This window comes from Sceloporus undulatus, chromosome 7 (assembly GCF_019175285.1).
Source record: "Sceloporus undulatus isolate JIND9_A2432 ecotype Alabama chromosome 7, SceUnd_v1.1, whole genome shotgun sequence".
In the NCBI taxonomy this organism is placed as follows: domain Eukaryota; kingdom Metazoa; phylum Chordata; class Lepidosauria; order Squamata; family Phrynosomatidae; genus Sceloporus; species Sceloporus undulatus.
In genome coordinates this window covers 4,042,386-4,061,912 of record NC_056528.1, presented here as the reverse complement: position 1 = coordinate 4,061,912, position 19,527 = coordinate 4,042,386, and the positions used below count along the sequence as shown (strand labels likewise).

The 19,527-nt window shown below is 44.8% G+C and overlaps 1 protein-coding gene across 1 annotated transcript in view; it reads right to left on the bottom strand.

Moving 5' to 3' along the window:
* Positions 1–291: 291 nt before the first annotated feature.
* The window catches only part of PLEKHN1 (pleckstrin homology domain containing N1), a 48,782-nt gene continuing 29,546 nt past the window's right edge, over positions 292–19,527 (bottom strand). The window contains 10 exon segments of the mRNA XM_042479323.1: positions 292–1,949; positions 2,522–2,576; positions 3,779–3,994; positions 4,926–5,078; positions 5,708–5,971; positions 6,323–6,508; positions 7,304–7,458; positions 8,328–8,397; positions 16,356–16,436; positions 16,594–16,743. Of these exon segments, the coding sequence (XP_042335257.1) occupies positions 1,792–1,949; positions 2,522–2,576; positions 3,779–3,994; positions 4,926–5,078; positions 5,708–5,971; positions 6,323–6,508; positions 7,304–7,458; positions 8,328–8,397; positions 16,356–16,436; positions 16,594–16,743 (1,488 nt within the window). The 3' untranslated portion in view covers positions 292–1,791.

Genomic DNA, 19,527 nt, shown 5'->3' with positions numbered 1-19,527 from the left:
TAGGTATGCACAAATCACCCTTTTGCTATGTTGTAAATCAGGGATAGGCAGTGTATAGCCCTTCAGATGTTTTGGACTGCAAGTCTCATCAGTCACAGCCAATGCTTCAACAGTGAAGGATGATGGTACTTGCATTCTAACAACATCTGGAGGGTGACAAGCCAGAGTGGGAAAAGTGATTTTATTAGCTCTGAGATTCTGGACATTGTAGGTCAAAAAAGGAAGTTTTCCATGTTCTGCCCACAAGTTGCCCGGCCCTTTTCTGAACCCATAGCTTTCCATGCATCACAGTTCCAGCAAACCTCTCCAACTTGTTCCCAGAGATTCCTCTCTCCTCTTTGATGCTGCTCCTGCAGACATCTTGCCTAAAGCTTTGCAGATGGCTGGCAACATTCCTGGCTCACCTGCCCCATTTTCCTCTGCAACTTGTTCATGTTTGGGAGGAGAAGAAACCAGGGCAACAAGCAAGGGTGTGTTGTTGGCAGACATTGTAAGCTCAAAGGACACAAAGAAAAGGACAAGTCCCAGTTGCAGGTGGTAAGGTTTGGGGTTCGGCTATCCCAAACCACTCTGGAAAGGTTTCTTTTAGGGACTACAGCTCCTAGAATCCCCACTTGGCTTGAGGATTCAAAATGTCGTAGTCCGAAAAAAGCAGCAAGTTCTCCAAGCACTGTGCTAAATTGAGTAACATTCGAATAGGGCATATCCATAGGTGCACTAGATAACTGCACAGCAGCCTCTCCGTTCCAGAATCTGTGGCGACAGTAACAGAGGGTACTCCCTTCTTTCTTACTGCAAAGAGAAGTCTAGCTCCTCAAAGCAGGTTTCCAGGTTTGACCCTTGACAAGTTCAAAGATAATAATAAAGGAGATAAATACTGGCTCTTATCTATACCTCCACCACCACCCCATTGTGTGTATATGTGCGTACCTGCACAGACACACATAGCCTCCTTGTTGGCTGATGACTTTAACATATAATTTTCAAATTAAATACTTATTTACACATCCTCAGTTTAGATTTAGTCAGGATTGCCTGCAATGCTGGCCATTTTGGCACACTTTCACAGAATGCAGTGTTTTTGGCTACCATCAAGTTCCCTTAGAATAAAATAAACAGTACCTCTGCTGTTATCAGGTCATCTCCCATCCCAAATTCCTAATACTGTAAGGCTGGAGTTTCAGAGTTCACATTCCTCCACTGTTAGATATCTTCTATAAGGCACTCAACTAGTATCTTAACCTATAACCTTTGAACCGATGTCCAGATTTACAAACGCGAGCTCTCTCTTAATTCCTTGCTTTCCAAGGTGAGTCGATGGCTTTCTTTCTTGTTCTTCTTGAACCGAAAAATAGCAAAACCCACTGATCTGATGCAAAGCGAGAGTCTTGGCCCCAGTCAGCCACAAACTGGGAGAGTTAGGTTTTTCTGCATAGGAGCTACAAACAGTCCAGGGTCCTAGACCCATTCCTACAAAGATCGGCAGAGCGGATTGGATGGGCTGCTGAAATCCCAGGCTCCTTTTCAGATGAATCTGTCATAGCACCACACCGGTTAAGCAAAGGGAGAGAAGAAAAAGTGGAAAAGGGGGGAGGACATGTCCTAATATAATAGGGAAAGCCATAGCCTTCCATAGGATAGTGAAACCTGCCACTTTTAGAGAAATGAAAGAATTTGGGCTCAGCATCCAGTGTTTTATATTATCCAGCACAGAAGCGGAGGAGAGTCAGAACAGAGTCGGGGTGCCTCTCTCTGGCCTTTTTTATAACTCCCTTCAAATGGCCTGAGCCTCTAGCAATGATAGATATCATTGTCCTTTGTCTCCATGTCCCAAATGTTGTCATAACTGAAGTCGCTCTGGAAGCTTTGGAGTTCAGCATAGTCATGATAGGCAGAGTCAAGACGTTCTCGTCCGCTTTCTGGAAGGTCGTATGTTCCAATCCCTTTGTCTATAAGAGACGGGAAGTAGAAGACTAAATACATACGTATAAACAAACAAAGCAACCTCTTAAGGAGTGCCTGCGTTCACATGCACCCCGAAACTAGCACCAGAGGCTCTTCTCTTCAGCCTACAATTATCACCATAGTTTCAACTGTGGGATGTCTTTCTGGTCATGGCACCAAAGCAGTGGCTCTCCTCACAGAGATCTACCCAAACCCCTTCCATGTCCTTCTTAGATATGTTTCTAAAAGATGGACTTTTTATGATAGGGATGGGGCTTGTAGTTCAGCAGTATTGTGCGAAACAACGTGAATTCGAACCACCCAGTGCGGAAGACCCCCAGTTCCACACTCGTCTGATAATGGCCTAAGTGAATACAAAGCATGCAACATAATCATCAGCCTCTTCCATTGCACTCTAGAGTTTCCTGCATTTAAGCTGTATGAGGCTGATACCATCCTAGCTGCCTTCTCTTGGTCACATCTTGATCTATGGCCAGTATATATTTTCCAAGCACTTTGAGTCTGTGGCTTATCTTGAGGTGTCACAGGAAATGGGGAAATTTCCCAAAGGACTCACCTGAAGTTGGCAAGGAAGGCATTGGAAGTTCTTCCCTATCCCTTGACAAGGTGCTCTGGAGGATGAATGGAGAGGAAAACAGACAGAGATGAGTGCTACAAAACCCACTACGACTTTTCCACAGGGGCCTTTTTGTAACCCCTGATTTAACAGTCTGCTCCCACTTGTCCTCTCCCACATTAGGACTGTTGTCAATGCTTTGTCAGAGTAAGCATAAGAATATAAGGAGAGTGTTCCTACTGGTTTTAAACAAAGCTCTATCTAGTCTCATGTTCCGCTTCCCACAAGGTCCAGGCAAGCCCATAAGCAGGATGTGAAAGCACTAGCCCTACCATATGCATCTAGAGTAACTTTGATTCAAGATATACTACCTCTGAGCCTGGACTCCTTCTGTTCCCTCTCCCTAACCTCTTCCCCATCTCCATCCCCATAAATTTGTCTAATCCCCTTTTAAGCTATCTAGATGAGTGGCTCAGCACTCTCTACTCCAGCTGGCAGTGGCACTCCAGGTTCCAAGAAGACGGAAGTCCTTTCCAAGCTTGGAAAAAGCTTACTTTTGGACTACAACTCCCAGAATGCACAACTCAACATGGCAAAGATTCTGGGAAACTTAACCTCCTAAGTAGCTTTCCCCAGCTTCCGCATCTTTTGCAACATGAGCCAACTAAGATCCATTTTACTGGAGATACCAAGGACTGAGTATGGGACTCTGTGCATGCAAAGCATGTGCTGTCCTACTCATTTATGGTTCATTCAAAAAAGCAGCCAAAGAACTTCTATACAAACTATAGTAGTTAACGTGTGCGTGCAAGGATGAAATAACTGAGGAGTTGCATCCTAGATCTCAAATGGTGCTCTTTTCCAACCTCTGATTCTTCAAACTTGAGATACTGAGGGTTGTGTCTGGTAGTATATAGATGAGTTACAGAAGCACAAAACACTGTCTCACTGACATATTCTTCTGCACCCAGAGACTAGAAAAGCTCCCGATGGCCTGTTACAGACTGCCAAAATAAAGCTGCTTCGGGTCTCTTTGGAGGTATGCTATTTAAATGACGCATGGGTCCTAAGAGTCCGGAGGTTGCGCCAAAGCCACACTACATTCCTAAGCACTGGAGTGCAGCTTTCGTGCAGCTTCCAGATTCTTAGGATGCATGCATCATTTAAATAGTATACCTCCAAAGAGACCCCAAGCAGCTTTATTTTGGCAGTCTGGAACAGGCCCAACACATTGAAGAACCCTTAAATTGCACTCACTGCGGTCAAGTAGTCAGTGTCTGACGGAGGCATTGCTGAATAATTCAAAGCAGGGCTGCATCTCTGAGCTGCGGTTGGCTCTCGCCAGTGGTTGCCAGGTAATGCCTGGCAGTTCTTCTTTTGCGCCGGAGGGTGGTGGGTGATGGGGACCGTCACTGGCATGGCAGGGTAGCCATTTTGATGCTCCAAGGCACTCTGCCCATGGCGTCTCATGAACTTGGTAAGGAAAAAGAACATACCTGGATTTAGCTAAGTATTCCAAGGGAAAGCAAACCTTTTCTGATCTCAGCTTTATTAAAGAGCTGCTTTGCACTGCCAGGCCACTGGTTTACATCAGGGGTGGGGAAATGGTATGAGATAGGGACTGGTAACAGCATCGTGTTTCAGTATTATCCATGGCTACACCTTGACACTGCGGAGTCCCCAGTAAAGCTACAAGTGAGTTTTTCCACCTAGCACTCCTACTTGGAGGCAGGCTTCATTCCTTCTTCCTGCTCTCCACAGGCAAGAGTGGGGAAAAGCACATTCAGCTAGTGCACTGATGGTGAACCTTTTGCAGACTGAGTGCCCAAACTGCAACCCAAACCTCACTTATTTATTGCAAAGTGCCACATCCCTCTCACTTTCTAGTAATGAACTCTGGCAAACTTTGTGCTGGGGCAACAGCATGCGTGCCCACAGAGAAGGCTCTGAGTGCCACCTCTGGCATGCATGCCATAGGCTCGCCACCACTGAGCTAGTGCTTTCAGTCACTCCCTGGAATACCAACAAAGAGGTGGCAGGCTGACCACAGATCTTGATGGGCTGGAATAGGCCAGAGTGTGTGTGTCTAAGGTCCCCCTTCTTTTTGCTATGCACCTTCAAGTCACTTCTAACTTAAGATGACTCCATGCTAAGGTTTTCTTGGCCTGATTTATTCAGAGGTTTCCCACTGTCTTCCTTTGAGGATGAGAGATTGTGACTTGCCCAAAGTCGCTTAGTGGTTTCCCATAGCTGAGTGGGAATTTGAACCCTGGGAGATTATCACACCGGCAAAAAAGGCGGGATGCTCCCATCAATATCATGCGATAATGCGATGATTATCACACGATGTTGTGCGATGTCACGATTGTCCCATGAATAAACATCAATGCAATGTATGAAATACCTCTTCCACCAAGTTGGAGTCCGCTGCCCCATGTGAAGAGGGGGAATTGGGCGTGTAAGGGTCGGCATACATGGGGGAGCAAGGCGGAGGGGTATTCTCCCTGTTTTGGGCTGCTGTGCAGTTCTGACATCTTGGCAAGTTCCATTGTTTCAGCTGCGGAGGGGAAAACACCGTTATAAATATGAGGCCTTGCTGCTTTGGAAGAAATTGGGCCGATTAGGATATTTACAGGGTCATAGACAACATCCTATTGGTAGCATAACAGTATTTTTTCTTTAGTGGCCTGCTCTGGGATAAGCCAGTGTTGTTTAATCTAACTGGGGCGCAGTTCTCCAGGATTTAAAATGGGGGGCTTTGCCCCAGTTCCTACCAGATCTTTTCATATGATCATAGAAAATTGGAAGAGACCCCAAGGGCCATCCAGTCCAACCCCCTGCCATGCAGGAACTCTCAATAGCATCCCCGACAGATGGCCATCCAGCCTCTGTTTAAAGACCCCCAAAGAAAGAATAATTGAACCAGAGATTCCTAGAGTTGGAAGAGACCCCAAGGGCCATCCAGTCCAACCCCATTCTGCCATGCAGGAACTCACAATCATAGCATCCCCGACAGATGGCCATCCAGCCTCTGCTTAACTGGACTGAACTGGAGGGGCTGAGAATTGAATTTTGAACTGGAGAGCCTGAGAAATGAACCCAGCATGTGCACAAATGAAATCTCTGTCACTGAACCACACTCCTTCCCTTACTTCTAACATCAGTCTCTGCCTTACAGTCTCTTACATTGTTGAGGTCCAGATGCAGTGGAGGAACGGAAGGGGGCTGTTGTTGTTGGGCCAGGGCTGTGTATGGTTCATTGTACACTGGAGACAAGACTTCCCCGCTGGCATGTTCTGGGATGAGCTGAAAATGACTCCTTTCAGAGTCTTGACTGCTGGGTTGTGGTTTCTGTAGGCCACACTTCCCTTTGGACTTCCGAGAGCTCCCTTTCCTTTTCAGTTCAGGTTTTGCAATCCCTGTAGTCGTTGATGCTGGATTTCCCAGACACTGCAATAAGAGGGATTAAAAAAAAAATCCTCTGAGCCTGTTACATGAGAACTGCTCTCTAGTTTCCTGCATGGTCCTATTACATGCATTAAAACACACACACAGAGAAAAACAATAGTCAGGGGGTTGAAGTGCTCTTCCTTTTTGTGATGTAGGAACCTATCCTAAATCTTTCCATGCTCTTTCTGACCCTGGTATCAATTTTTTTGTTAAAGTAGTGATGGCCAGAAATACATCTACTTTGTTATCTGAGGTATCTGTATACTATTTTGCGGGTGGTGCGTCACAAAAGTATTAAGCAATGGCCAAAGAGGGTTCTCCCTTCATGTACTTTGCTGAATTTCTACTTACATGGCTTGCCTGAGGCATAGGACCGTCTGCTAAGCGGTTCTCTGGCATCCCCCCAAATGACTGCTTTTCAGAAAGGGATCCGGTGCTGTTCTGGGAATGGTGCGTGGAGGTTGCCCCCTTCCCTCCGGATGCCCAGGAGTTGGTTCGGCCATCAGAGGTGAGCGAGCCTCTCCCGCTTCCGGAGAACTACATTAGTGAACAAAGAAAAGGACAGGAGGGAAGCAAAAGTGGTAAGGGTTATGAAGTAAGGCATAGCTGATTTGGGAAAGATGAGAAAGCACTGGCTAGATACAATGAGGAGCCAAGTCCAAATATTGACCAGAGGTAGAGATCACCAATGTTCTTCAATAATGCTCCTTCCCTATATGGTAGGCTGGGATTACCTATCATATAGCCCTATAGGGTAGGCTGGGATTGCTTCCCTCATACTGCAGCTAGAGAATTGAGTCCGAGAGACTCTTGAGTTCCTAGAAGCAAGTCCTAAAATGGGTTTGATATCTTTGTTATAGATCACAGTCCTTTTAGCTTGTCGAGAAATACTCACAAGTTGACTGTCCTCAATGAGTAGCATGCAAGAAGTGTGTCTTCCCAAATGGCATCTCATGCCAAACTATTCAGAATTGTCAAGTTGTGGGAGTCTATCCTTATAAGCCAAATAGCTAAGTATAGTCCAAAGCACACTGCAGAAATGGTCCAGCCTGAGACCGCTTTAACTGCCCTGGCTCAATGCTAGGGACTTCTGGGAACTGCGGCCTAGTGAGACGTTTAGCCTTCTCTGTCAGAGGTCCCTAGTCCCACAACAAACTACAGTTTCCAGGATTCCCTAGCACTGAGCCAGGGCAGTTAAAGTGGTCTCAAACTGGATTGTTTCTGCAGTGTGTTTTGGACCCATGTCCATTTCTTGAATGTGGGAAGCAAAGAGCTAGTATAAAGATCAGTCAAGGCTGCAATGTATCAGAGGATGGAAAAATGGGACTTTACCTGAGTCAAGTGTGGTGCTTTTGGTCCCGAGAAGCTCTCTGATCCAGAAAGGGATGAGTCCACATTACGGAACTGAGCTGTTTTGAGGCAATACAACCACTCCTGGTAGTCTTCATAGGAGGGGCAAATCACCCGAATGGAGTTGATTAACCGACCTGCAAAGAATAAAAGACAGGTCTAATGACTTAAATAGGATGTCTACTCACAACAATCCTTATCTGCAACAAGACAAGTGTTGTCTTCTTTGACTAGCAGTGACGCAGCTCAGACACATTTCTCCTTATCTCCTCCCTGGTCCTTCCAAACGGGGATCAAACCTGGGACCTCCTGTGTACAAAGCATGTGCTTTACCACTAAGCTAACACTAAGCTTTACTACTAAGCTTCCACCTTACCAAGCATTATCATCTTTTCCAATAAGTCATGGCATCTCATAATAGGACCAAAGTGCCACAGCCTCAGTTTAATCATTTTGGCTTCTAATCAGGCTTAATTTGCTCTTGGACCCTTTTATTTGTCTCCTCCAGCAACCCATTTCAAATGAGCTGATTCTCTCCACACATAGAAATCAAAATACCATGGCATAGAAAATTCCAACTTTTAATGATATATCCTTACTTAATGAAATGTCTTTGCATTTGAGGAGCCTAACTAGTTCCTTCATAGCTGCCCTTCCATGTCTTAGTTGTCTTCTGCTTCCTTGACTACACTCTCCAGTAACCTAAGACTTTATTGCACTGGGCCAAAAAGCAGAATATTAACAGGATAAAAGCATCTTTGGCTGGTACTTATCCCAAAAAAACATGTCTGTCCTGCTGCCGCCTTGTATTCCTTGTATACTTGTAGTCTACCTTTTCACTGACAGGCAAAACCCATCAACAGGCTCTCAATTTTACATCTATTCTATTACTGTCTTCATATGCTAGGTCCCATCTGTTGCAATTCTGCTTTCAAGGTGTGCTTCAAATAAATAAATGTATCACACGCAACCCCAAGACGCCACATTCGTACATTCTTTGGCATACCTTCTATTAGAAAGGAGGTTTTCTGGTTTTCTTCAAACTGCACTTGAATAGCATTCAAGGGCAATTCTCCCTGTTTGTAGAAAATGAAAGAATAAGGAGATTATGTAAAATATAGAACACGCTGCCCATCCATGCCCAAGGTTAAACATATATAAATACCTCAAATAAAAATAGAATTGAAGGCAAACACTTGTTGCCGGTGAGTTAAGAACTGCCTTGAGACAATTAAGCAATAAATATTGGTCCTTTTTTGGTTTTAGCACACAAATTATCCAAGATAGGAACCAAGGACTTTTTGGTTTGCAGCCTGTAGCCCAAACACATTGAAGTAAATCCCATGCAGCACTTGGGCATTACCCTCAAATAAATAGATATCAGATTGCACACTCATAATATCTGTCATTATAGTTCATTTGTTTACAGCCACCAATATCTTGCACTACATCTTTCCCATGTTGACTCAAAATTAAAGCTCACTGGGGTGCATTCCCACAAATCTGAGTACAGGATTGCAAGCTTTAGCCTAAATCCAACTGCTGGTAGCAACTAGAATTGACCCACTAGATCAGTAAAACTTACGTAAGTGCTGACTTACTAAAGGCCCATTATTTTAGTGGATCTACTCTGGTTGGGATTACATATTCAATTTACTTTACTTTATTTAAGGTATTTAAGGTGTTTCTATATTGCCGCCCAGCGCACAAGGCCTAAATCAGTGATAGTGAACCTTTTAGAGGCCAAGTGTCCAAAGTGCAACCCACAACCCGCTTATTTATTGCAAAGTGCCATGTTCCTCTGGCTTTCCAGTAACAAACTCTGGCAAACTCTGTGCTGGGGCAATGGCACATGTGCCCACAGAGAGGGCTCTGAGTGCCACTCTGGCACGCGTGCCATAGGTTCGCCATCACTGGCCTAAATTGTTCAATTTCATGCAAGAGGAGAGAGAGAGAGGTAATCCCTTCTCTTAAATTGCGGAAAACACACAGCTCTGGTAATTATTAGATTTTAAAATTTATCTATTAATATACATTTTAGGATCTATTAAGATTAATATTTTAACATCTAAAGGAGAGGGAATTAGGAGTCTAGAGATAGCGGAAGGCTTTTATAGGCTTTCACATCCTCAACCACTGTGTTACCTCTTAGTTTCATGATCCATTACAAAGGCCTAGAGCTGATGCCATAAAATTGCCCCCAAAATAATGTGACCCAGAGGACTTTGCTCCATGAAAGGCCTATGTAATCCCTCAAAAAGTCCCTATTACTGTTTACTCTCGCAAACAGTTTGCTCAGGATAGAGTAGAGGTTTCAGTGGGATTTTTCAAGTGGGAAGGTGAGGATTTGGTAAGGGACAAAGTTCCTCCCTGCTCAAAAACCAAACAAAATTTAGATATATTAGTTCATACAAGAAAGAGAAAAGAGGACGAAAGGACAAATGCAAAAGAAAATACAAACGAATCTTTTATCAAGAGATGATTTAACAAGAGGAAGCTATCTAGCCATACATCCTTCTTGCCTGCTTCCAAGACTAGTTGACCAATATGTGACAACACAAAGATGATGGACTAAAGTAGGCCTTTGGCAGGAAACAGCAGAGCCTTATCCTCCAACTGTCCCAGTTTGACAAGGTTGTGTTGCCAATTTCGCGACTTTCACACGAAAACGGGGACTTTTCAGAGCTTTTCGTGTGATTTCCGCGCCTTGCTCTAATTCAGTGCCTTTTCCGTGCCTTTGGCCAGTTTCAGCTGCAGCCTGCTGCAGAGCAACCAAAACCCTTTGGAGTGTAACAGTTTTCAGCCAAGAGGGCTGGAGAAAACTCTCTCTCTCTCTCTCTCTCTCATGGCTCCCTCTGAGAGCCAGGACGGAGCAAGCCCGTTTGGAGGAATAGTTCAGCCAATCAGAGAGAGGACAGTGATTGCCCCCCCCCTCAGGCATTCTCAGGCTCCAGGGGCAAAAGTGCTGGAGAGAGGCAGGGAGTGAGGGATCTTGGCTGGCTTCCCAATTGCCTTGGATTTCCAAGTAAGACATAAGTTTTAAGGCACACAAAGGCAATACTTGACAATGGTATCATGGCTTGATGTTGTGGACTTCTGTGTCTGCCTGAGAGTGACAATTGGATTTCTGAATTCCTGAGCTTGGGCAGAGTGCCCCAAGCCTACCTCTCAGGGTTGTTGTTGTACTGTGAGGACCATTTGGGTTGTGTGATGTGAATGCGATGTCCCTGAGTGTGTGTGTGTTAGTAAATATGCCTCTGAGCATGGGCAGAGCACCTGGTCAGTTGGCATCCCTGCCCTGTCTTTCCAGAATTTTGTTTTGTGGCTCTCTTTTCGTTCCCTTTTCCATTGCCATCCATACTGCAGAAATAATCCAGTTTCGCACTGCTTCTAACTGCAAGGCTCCCTGCGATGATGGGATTCTGGGCAAACCACCAAGCCCAGAATTCCATGCATGGAGCCCTGGCTGCCAGTAAAAGCAGTGTTTCAACATGTCACAACAAACTACAATTCCCAGGATTCCCTGGTTTGACAAGGGAATTGCCTCCACGCTTCCAGATCACAGCCCCAGAGAATGAGTCTACAGGATATCAGTGTTGCCAGTTTAAGTCCAGTTCTTCAGCTGCATTTGGATTTAATAATGATAATAATAATGGTGATGATGATAGTGAGATAGATCTTGTAGCACCTTTGAGTCTCACTGAAAGAAAAGTTGGCAGCATGAGCTTTCCTAGACTTAAGCGTATTTTCTCAGATGCATGGGAATTGTAGTTCATTGTGGCACCAGAGCTCTTTCTCACAAAACTATAATTGCCAGGGTTCCCTAGCACTGAGCGAGGGCAGTTAAAGCGGTCTCAAACTGGATTATTTCTGCAGTATGGATTGGACCTTGAGCATTTTTAATAATGAAGGTCCAAAACACTGCAGAAATAATCCAATTTGTGACCGCTTTAACTCTCCTGGCTCAGTGCTAGGGAATCCTGGGAATTGTAGTTTATTGTGGCACCAGAGCTCTTTCTCATAAAACTACAATTCCCAGGGTTCCCTAGCACTGAGCCAGGAGAGTTAAAGCGGTCACAAACTGGATTATTTCTGCAGTGTGTCTTGGACCCAACTCAGGCTGCATCTTCACTCCAGACTCCAGAGACAATTCCCAGGATTCCCTAGTACTGAGCCAGGGCAACTAAAAGGGTTTCAAACTGGATTTATTTCTGCAGTGTGGTTGCATCTGAACACATTTCTATTTGGCACAAAGCTTCCTGAACCTCCTTCATGTCAAAATAAATATCTTAAAAGGACTGAAAGATTCTTTGTTTGGTTCAATGGTGATTTTGAGGGTTGAAATAAGTTACAATTATTTTTATTCAATTATGTTTACGTTTATTTGCAAAACATCTGCCATTTTAACATTATGGGAATTTTCTGGGAATTGTGACTGAATATTCCGTGTGATCTGGGGGGATTCAGCGGGTTTTGGACAGACATTTCCGGGAATTATCTTCGAGGCTTGTTGGCAACACTAATCCCAATGAATCCTATGTTGCTCAGCCTTTTTCATCTGCTTTTAAACTGTCCCCAGTTCCTCTCCTCCTCTTCCCATTTCCTCCATGGGGACTTTAATCCGGAAGCTGCACTTTAATTCAATTGCTATGTTTAAAGTACAAAAGTAGTTTGCACTCAGTTAGCTCAGTGGAGAGATACAAGGGGAGATAGTGGGATCTTTCCCTTCCCAGGAGGTTCAGGCAAAGACAAACTGCTGCAGCATCTCCTAACATGTGTTCTTCCTCATTAATAACATTACTGACCCTTGCAATCATTACCGGCATATATTATACGTATCTAGTGATTCTTTCCCCTCCACACCCAGACACCTGCCAACCAAAGACACAGGTTATGTAGTCTATCAGGTTTTCTGTGTTGAAAGATCCGGGTGCCTTGAGCAGCGTGTGCCACCTTACAGGGCACCTCCTGCCCTCCTACAACTGCGCCCAAATGTCTGTTGCCGCCTCTTGGCTTGAGCAAATTCAGCTTGCTCATCCTTGCCTCCCTGCCCCTCTTCCCTGGCAGGGCAAGCCATTCCTCACAGAGGCGTGTTGCCTCAATTACCACCTCCAAAGCTTCATAAAAAGATTGTTTCCACATGGCCTCCTCTGATTGGAATGCCCACATGTCCACTGCAGTTGTGAACTGACCCACAAGAGGAGGCTGCGCTTGGCAGGGTCTCTGAAAGAGAAACACACTCCAATGTGGAATGCGATGGGCAAATGGTGCGCTTCCTCTGACCTCTGTACCCATGGCAAGGGATGAAGCTAGCTGAAGAAATCTCAGAGGATGCTTGAGAAAGCCCTGAGCAAAACAGCCTTGGAGGTCTTTAAGCTGAGGCTGGATGGCCATCTGTTGAGGTTGCTTTGATTGAGAGTTCCTGCATGTTTGAATGGGGTTGGACTGGATGGCCCTTGTGGTCTCTTCCAACTCTATGATTCTATGGGTCAGCATTGAAGTGGTCTACAGGGAAGAAGAACCACTTGGAATACTCACACATCTATATAAAAAGTGGACATGGCCATGTCTTGGTTTTGTTCGTGTTTTATTGTTTTGGTATCGTTGGCACCGCGGAAGATCCCAGGGTCAAAACAATTGCCCCACAGACCTAGCACCCTTGTTTTAAAGCCATCTGAATAAATTACATATTCAGAAACAGGTGGGCATGAGAGCGAGAAGATTCTGTGCACTCATTTGCAAGGCTTCAGCAAAAGCCAAAGAGATGCATCGCACAAGAAGAGCCAAGCCACACATATTAGCACTCGTTCCCATCCAATTCACCACCACCCAGCCTCAGTTAAGAAACATCAACTGGCTTTATTCTCTGTTCAACCACTTGGTACTGCTATTTAGCTTATTTCAGTTGGACAAGTAACCTCAGCTTCCATGTTGAGTGTATATGCCTTCAAGTCACTTATGGTGCCCCCATGTATTCCATAAGATGTTCTTAGCCAACGAATACTCAGAGGTCATTTTGCCAGTTCCATACACATTATAAACTGCTTAGGGATTGCTGGTTCACTGATAAGCAGTATAGAAATGTACTTGCTATCGCTATTCCTCTGAAACATAGGCCTGTTACAGACTGCCAAAATAAAGCTGCTTCACGTCTCTTTGGAGGTATGCTGTTGAAATGATGCATGCATCCTAAGAATCCGGAAGCTGCACCAAAGCTGCCCTCCAGTGCTTAGGAATGGAGTGTGGCTTTGGTGCGAACTCTGGACTCTTAGGACCCAGCCATCATTTAAATAGCATACCTCCAAAGAGACCCAAAGTAGCTTTATTTTGGCAGTCTGGAACAGTTTCAATGTAGTGGTTTGAGTGTTGGAAAGTGACTCTGGAGCCCAAGGTTCAATTCCCTGCTTGGCCATGAAACTCCCTGGGTTATCTCAGGCAAGTCATACTCTCTCAGCCTCAGGAAAAGACAATGGCAATCTTCAAGTGGAAAAGAGGCGAACCCCTACGGAAATCCTAAACTCAAATTTCCATTTAGCCATAAAGCTTTATTGGTCAATCCTGGGTAGGACTCAGGTTATTGTGAAGATAAAGTGGGGGAAATAATGCATGCTGTTGGTAGCTCTCTGAGAGGAGGATAGGGTAAAAACAAAATCGGAAATCATTAAGGTTACATCATGGCTTGGTATTAATAGCATGCTCTCCTGTGACATTGGTAGAGACTTCCTTTATCGTAGCACACACAACACACTGCCTGGAACAGCCACAGTGACCCAGTTTAGCTTGTGTTTTTGCCTTTTCAGTCTGCAACAGAGAAATGGATCTGAAATTCAGCACTGTCAGGCAGGCATGAGGAACTTCAAACTGATGCCAAGCCCAGACGTGCCGATGGAAAAAGTCAAGTTCCTGCAGTTGGTATCACAGGGCAATGAATCATCTGCTTGCTCACATAGAATCAGAGAGGGCTACAGAGGGCCATCCAGCCTCTGTTTAAAAACCTCCAAAGGAGGAGACTCCACCAGACTCCAAGGGAGCGCATTCCACTGTCAAACAGCTCTTACTGTTGAGAAGTTCTTCCTATTGTTTAAGGGGGATCTCTTTTCCTGTAGTTTGAATCCATCACTCCAGGTCCTAGTCTCTAGAACTGCAGAAAACAAGCTTGCTCCATCATCAATGTGACACCCCTTCAAATATTTAACCAGGGCTATCATATCACCTCTTAACCTTCTCTTCTCCAGGCTAAACATCCCCAGCTCCCTAAGTTACTCCAGGTTTCCAGACCTTTCACCATTTTGGTCGCCCTCCTTTGGACATGCTCCAGCTTGTCATCATCCCTTTTGACTTGTGGTGTCCAGAACTGGACGCTGTATTCTAGGTGAGGTCTGACCAAATCAGAACAGAGTGGTACTATTACTTTCCTCAATCTAGATCTTATATTTCCATTTATGCAGCCTAGAATTACATTGGCTCTTTTTAGCTGCTGTATCACACTGTTGACTCATGCACAACCTGTGGTCTACTAGGACACCTAGATCCCTTTCACAAAGGCATTTGACCACATAAGGCTCCAAGACAAAGGCTAAGTTCTTTCAACACAGAGGGCCAACATGGCCACTGGCCTTCTAGAGCAGTGGTTCCCAACCTGTGGGTCGGGACCCCTTTGGGGGTCGAACGACCCTTTCACAGGGGTCACCTAAGACCATCGGAAAACACATATTTGCATGTAGCGATGAAAAATAATTGTATGATTGGGGGTCACCACAATATGAGGAACTGTATTAAAGGGTCGCGGCATTAGGAAGGTTGGGAACCACTGTTCTAGAGGATTTCCTGATGCTTTGGGGATATACATTATATGACCTTGGATCACTATGTTTCCCACCAGATCCAAATTTATTTGATCTGGTGGCCAAGCACAGGCTGGTCATACACAAATTTCCAAGTTGAAACACCAGTGTTTCCAATTTAAACAATTCAGCATGGCTTTTGCCTTTGTGGTAACAACAGAGGAACCTTCAGCCTCTGGGCCAGCAGTGGCTCACAGCGTTCCCCATGTGGCCTCCAAGCTGATTCTCATGCTCTCTTCTGTCTGTGGTGGAGGGATAGAGATAAGAGGCTATTTAAAGTGCAGAGAGTTGTTGCAAACAACTGAATTCTGGTTTGCAGAGGAAACTGTAGCACAGCTACTTCATGCCTTTAGTCCTGCCTTTGCTAGAATGTGCTGCCTCCACTCCGATCCTTCCAAAATTGGATTTTGGCCCCTAGAGTGGAAAAAGGACTCTCACCTACCACAACGTTACTACCCAAGCATGAAAGGACATTGCTAAGATTCACCATGTGGGACAAAACTCTTAGAAACCAAAGAAGCCTCTGTTAAATAATGTATATCCATTGCTACAGCCCTTGGGCTCATTCTAAAGGGAACTGAGGCAACTTTAGCAGATTGTGAGGTCTGGTGAGCCAGCTGTCAGGGACAGTTGGGCCCCAGCGCATGACCTCACAAAACCACAGGCATCTTTTATGGAACAAGTGTCCCACAATCTGATCAGAGGATCCACACACTGGACTCAGCTCCTAGCCATTTTCAAAAGAATCTCAAGATTGCCTCTGCTTATACTGGCGAGAATCAAATGCAAAGAACTGTATGGAGTCCAAGAGCTGAGCCTCACTGTACATTTTGTACTTAGGTTTAGATATCAAAGCGTAACCTATATGAGCATTGATCAAGCAGAAAGGGCAGGTGCATATAAATCACATATAAATCCCCTTTAAAAATGGCTGAAAAACAGCAATGGAGAAAGGATCCATCTATACTCTGATTTTAAATGTGTGTGTGTTATAATAAAAAATATACAACTAAATGTGCAAACTGAATCAATAGATGGTTCGACTAAAACTCATCCAACCAATCAATGAAAATGTACTGATAATTGGGTGACAATCCTAATCATGATGAATAACAAAGCATTGAAGACTATTTGAAGACCAAGTCAAAGAGGGCACAGGTGCATGGAGGGTTTGGGGAGAACTCTCCTACCTTAAAATAGAGGCCATTGCGTTCTTCAGATACGATTACCAGGGTGGATGGATAGAGGATCAACAGCCGGTCGTGTGCCTCCTGTTGGGAGAAAAAGAAGACCAAGATTTGTACACAGCTACGATTGTACAGCCAACCGTTATAATATCCCCACATCACAACTAAGTAAGGAGAAATGTCTGGGAAAGGCATCCAAAATAAAAGGCGCATAATCTTTTTCTGGAGGAAGGGGTCTTACCTGGAAGGGCAAGTGTTGCAACTGCACTTTAGAGACACAGAGGATGTCGCCCAGAGACTCCCGCTGGGTCCCCCTCCATTCCTGCACAGGAGCGTTCTGCACAGACCACCGGAGCTGCTCCCGCCCAGCGGAGCCTTGTTTCCATTCGTTCTAAACATTGAAAAAGGAGGAGGACAAAAAGAATTAATGCTTAACGCATGCAACTCAATATACATCTGTCCTGGATCACTGGCAAGCAGGATATCAGCAACTCACCAATCATTTATGCTACTGAGTGGGAGCAGTTGTCAGAAACTCTTTCACCACCAGCCCTACCATTTTCAGTGTCATGAAAAGGCAATCGACCATTAGTTATGGCTGGCATCTTCAGAGCCTTCGACTTCACATCTGTTTGGTTTATTTGTTCTTTTTAAGTAACTATGCTTTTTAAATTGATTTTAATTTTATGGATAATTATATTTTTAACTTTTTTATTTGGTATATTTTAAAGCAGTGTTTCTTTTAAGTGTTGTATGCTGCTTTGAGTCCCAGACTGGGGAAATGGTAGAATATCAATAAATATATTCATTGTTGTAGTTATTGTTATTTCTGTTCTGTCTTCTTCCCAGATCTGGGGGAAAGACAGAATAGAAATAGATGGCCTTCTGTGCCAAAATAACTTGGCCAGCTTTGCATATTATGTAAAGCTCAATGATGAAGTGTGGAGTGGCATTTGGACCTTGAGCTTGTTTGGAGGTTCTAGCAGGGGAGCGCAGCTATCGTATACCCTTGACCGAAGAAGGGTACACTCCTTCTATCTGGGATGGTCGTCCTCTTCCACCAAGTGCGCAGCTTCGGGAGGGACGCACATGGAGCAGTGAGGGAGGAAGGGGACACCCGCCTAGCCAGCCAGATCAGCTGAATCAACCCTGGCGATCAATGGGGTGACAGATGTCTCAGTCAGATCACCCTCACATCCATGTGGAGTGGCATTTGATGCTCCATCTCAGGAAGCAAAACGTCTTGGGCCTGCTCTGGACGTTTCCGACAGACCCAAACTGGTCATGATGGTCACTTCTTCTCAACCAAATCTTCTGCCACACTTTGAACCTGGTATGCCTTTGTTGTGTATAGTGGAAAGAGCAGCAGCAGCCGGAGCTGAGTTGTCCAGAGCCAGACTGGAAACTGTGATATGTGACATCCCCACAACACACACACACCATTCCCATCAGCACAGATGTCTTTTCCACATTCCTCCTAGACAATCTGTCTTGCTTCCTTGTCCTGAAAGAATTACTCACCTTGTGTATGAAAAGACTGAAAAGAGGCCAGCATCAGAATACAAGAGAAAAGGCCATTCAACTCAGGAATTTCCCCGGAATGCCGATCGCAGACACGAAACCACATCTCACAGGTGCGGAGACTGGGATGGGATCCAACTCACACCTGCTAACTCACTTCTTCCCACGCTGACTAACCCTTTTCATTTAAAAGCCCCACAGTCCTGTTTGAATCCCTCCCCAGAATATAGAATCATAGAATCATAGAATAATAGAGTTGGGAGAGACTGCAAGGGCCATCCAGTCCAACCCCCGCCATGCAGGAAATCCAAATCAAAGCATCCCCGACAGATCATACAATCATAGAGTTGGAAGAGACCTCAAGGGCCATCCAATCCAACCCCATTCTGCCATGCAGGAACTCTCAATCAAAGCATCCCCAACTGATGGCCATCCAGCCTCTGTTTAAAGACCTCCAAGGAAGGAGACCCCACTACACTCCGAGGAAGGAGTGTGTTCCACTGTCAAACAGCCCTTACTGTCAGGAAGATCCTCCTAATGTTGAGCTGGAATCTCCTTTCCTGCAGTTTGCATCCATTGTTCTGTGTCCTATTCTCTGTAGCAGCAGAAAACAAGCTTGCTCCCTCCTCAATATGATATCTCTTCAAATACTTAAACAGGGCTATCGTATCACCTCTTAGCCTTCTCTTCTCCAGGCTAAACATCCCCAGCTCCCTAAATTGTTCCTCCTAGGGCATGGTTTCTAGACCCTTCACCATTTTAGTCACCCTTCTTTGGACACACTCCAGTTTCTCCACATCCTTTTTAAATTGAGAGCCCAGAACTGGACACAGTATTCCAGGTGGGGCCTGACCAGAGCAGAATAGAGTGGCACTATTACTTCCCTTGATCTAGACACTATACTTCTATTGATGCAGCCTAGAATTGCATTGGCCTTTTTAACTGCTGCATCACACAGTTGACTCATGCTCAACTTGAGTCTAGGGAGCATGTCTTTTACCCTACTATGGCAAAGATTAGAAAATATTTTGATTTTATTTTTATTTTTGGACTTTCACTTCCAGAAGGAATACTATGAAGACTGAAAGAGGATAAAGAATTCAAAGGTAGAGCTTGAAATAAAATGTTTGGACTACCACTATCAGAATTTTGGCCATACTGGCTGAGGATTATGGGAGTGGTAGTCCAGATATGTCATTTCCCCAGGCTCTGTTCAAAGGGAGGTAAAATGAATGGGCTTGCATTTAGTGTCTGAAGATAGACATATTTTGTAACTTCAGCTTTTGCTATTGTATAGCTCTAGTGAAGCTTTTTATTTAATTTCACAATTCTGTCTGAGCACAAGTTTTGTTACGGAGAACACAAATCAACATACTCATACTATAATAACAGTAATAGGAGTGGTAGAGAGCCAGCGTGGCATAATGGTTTGCATGTTGAACTATGACTCTGGAGGCCAGGGTTTAATTCCCCGCTTGGCCATGAAACCCACTGGGTGACCTTAGCCAAGTCACACTCTCTCAGCCTCAGAGGAAGGCAATGGCAAACCTCCTCTAAACAAATCTTGCCCAGAAAACCTTGTGATACATTCGCCTTAGGGTTGCCATAAGTCAGAAATGACTTGGAAGGCACACAACAACAACAACAACAATAG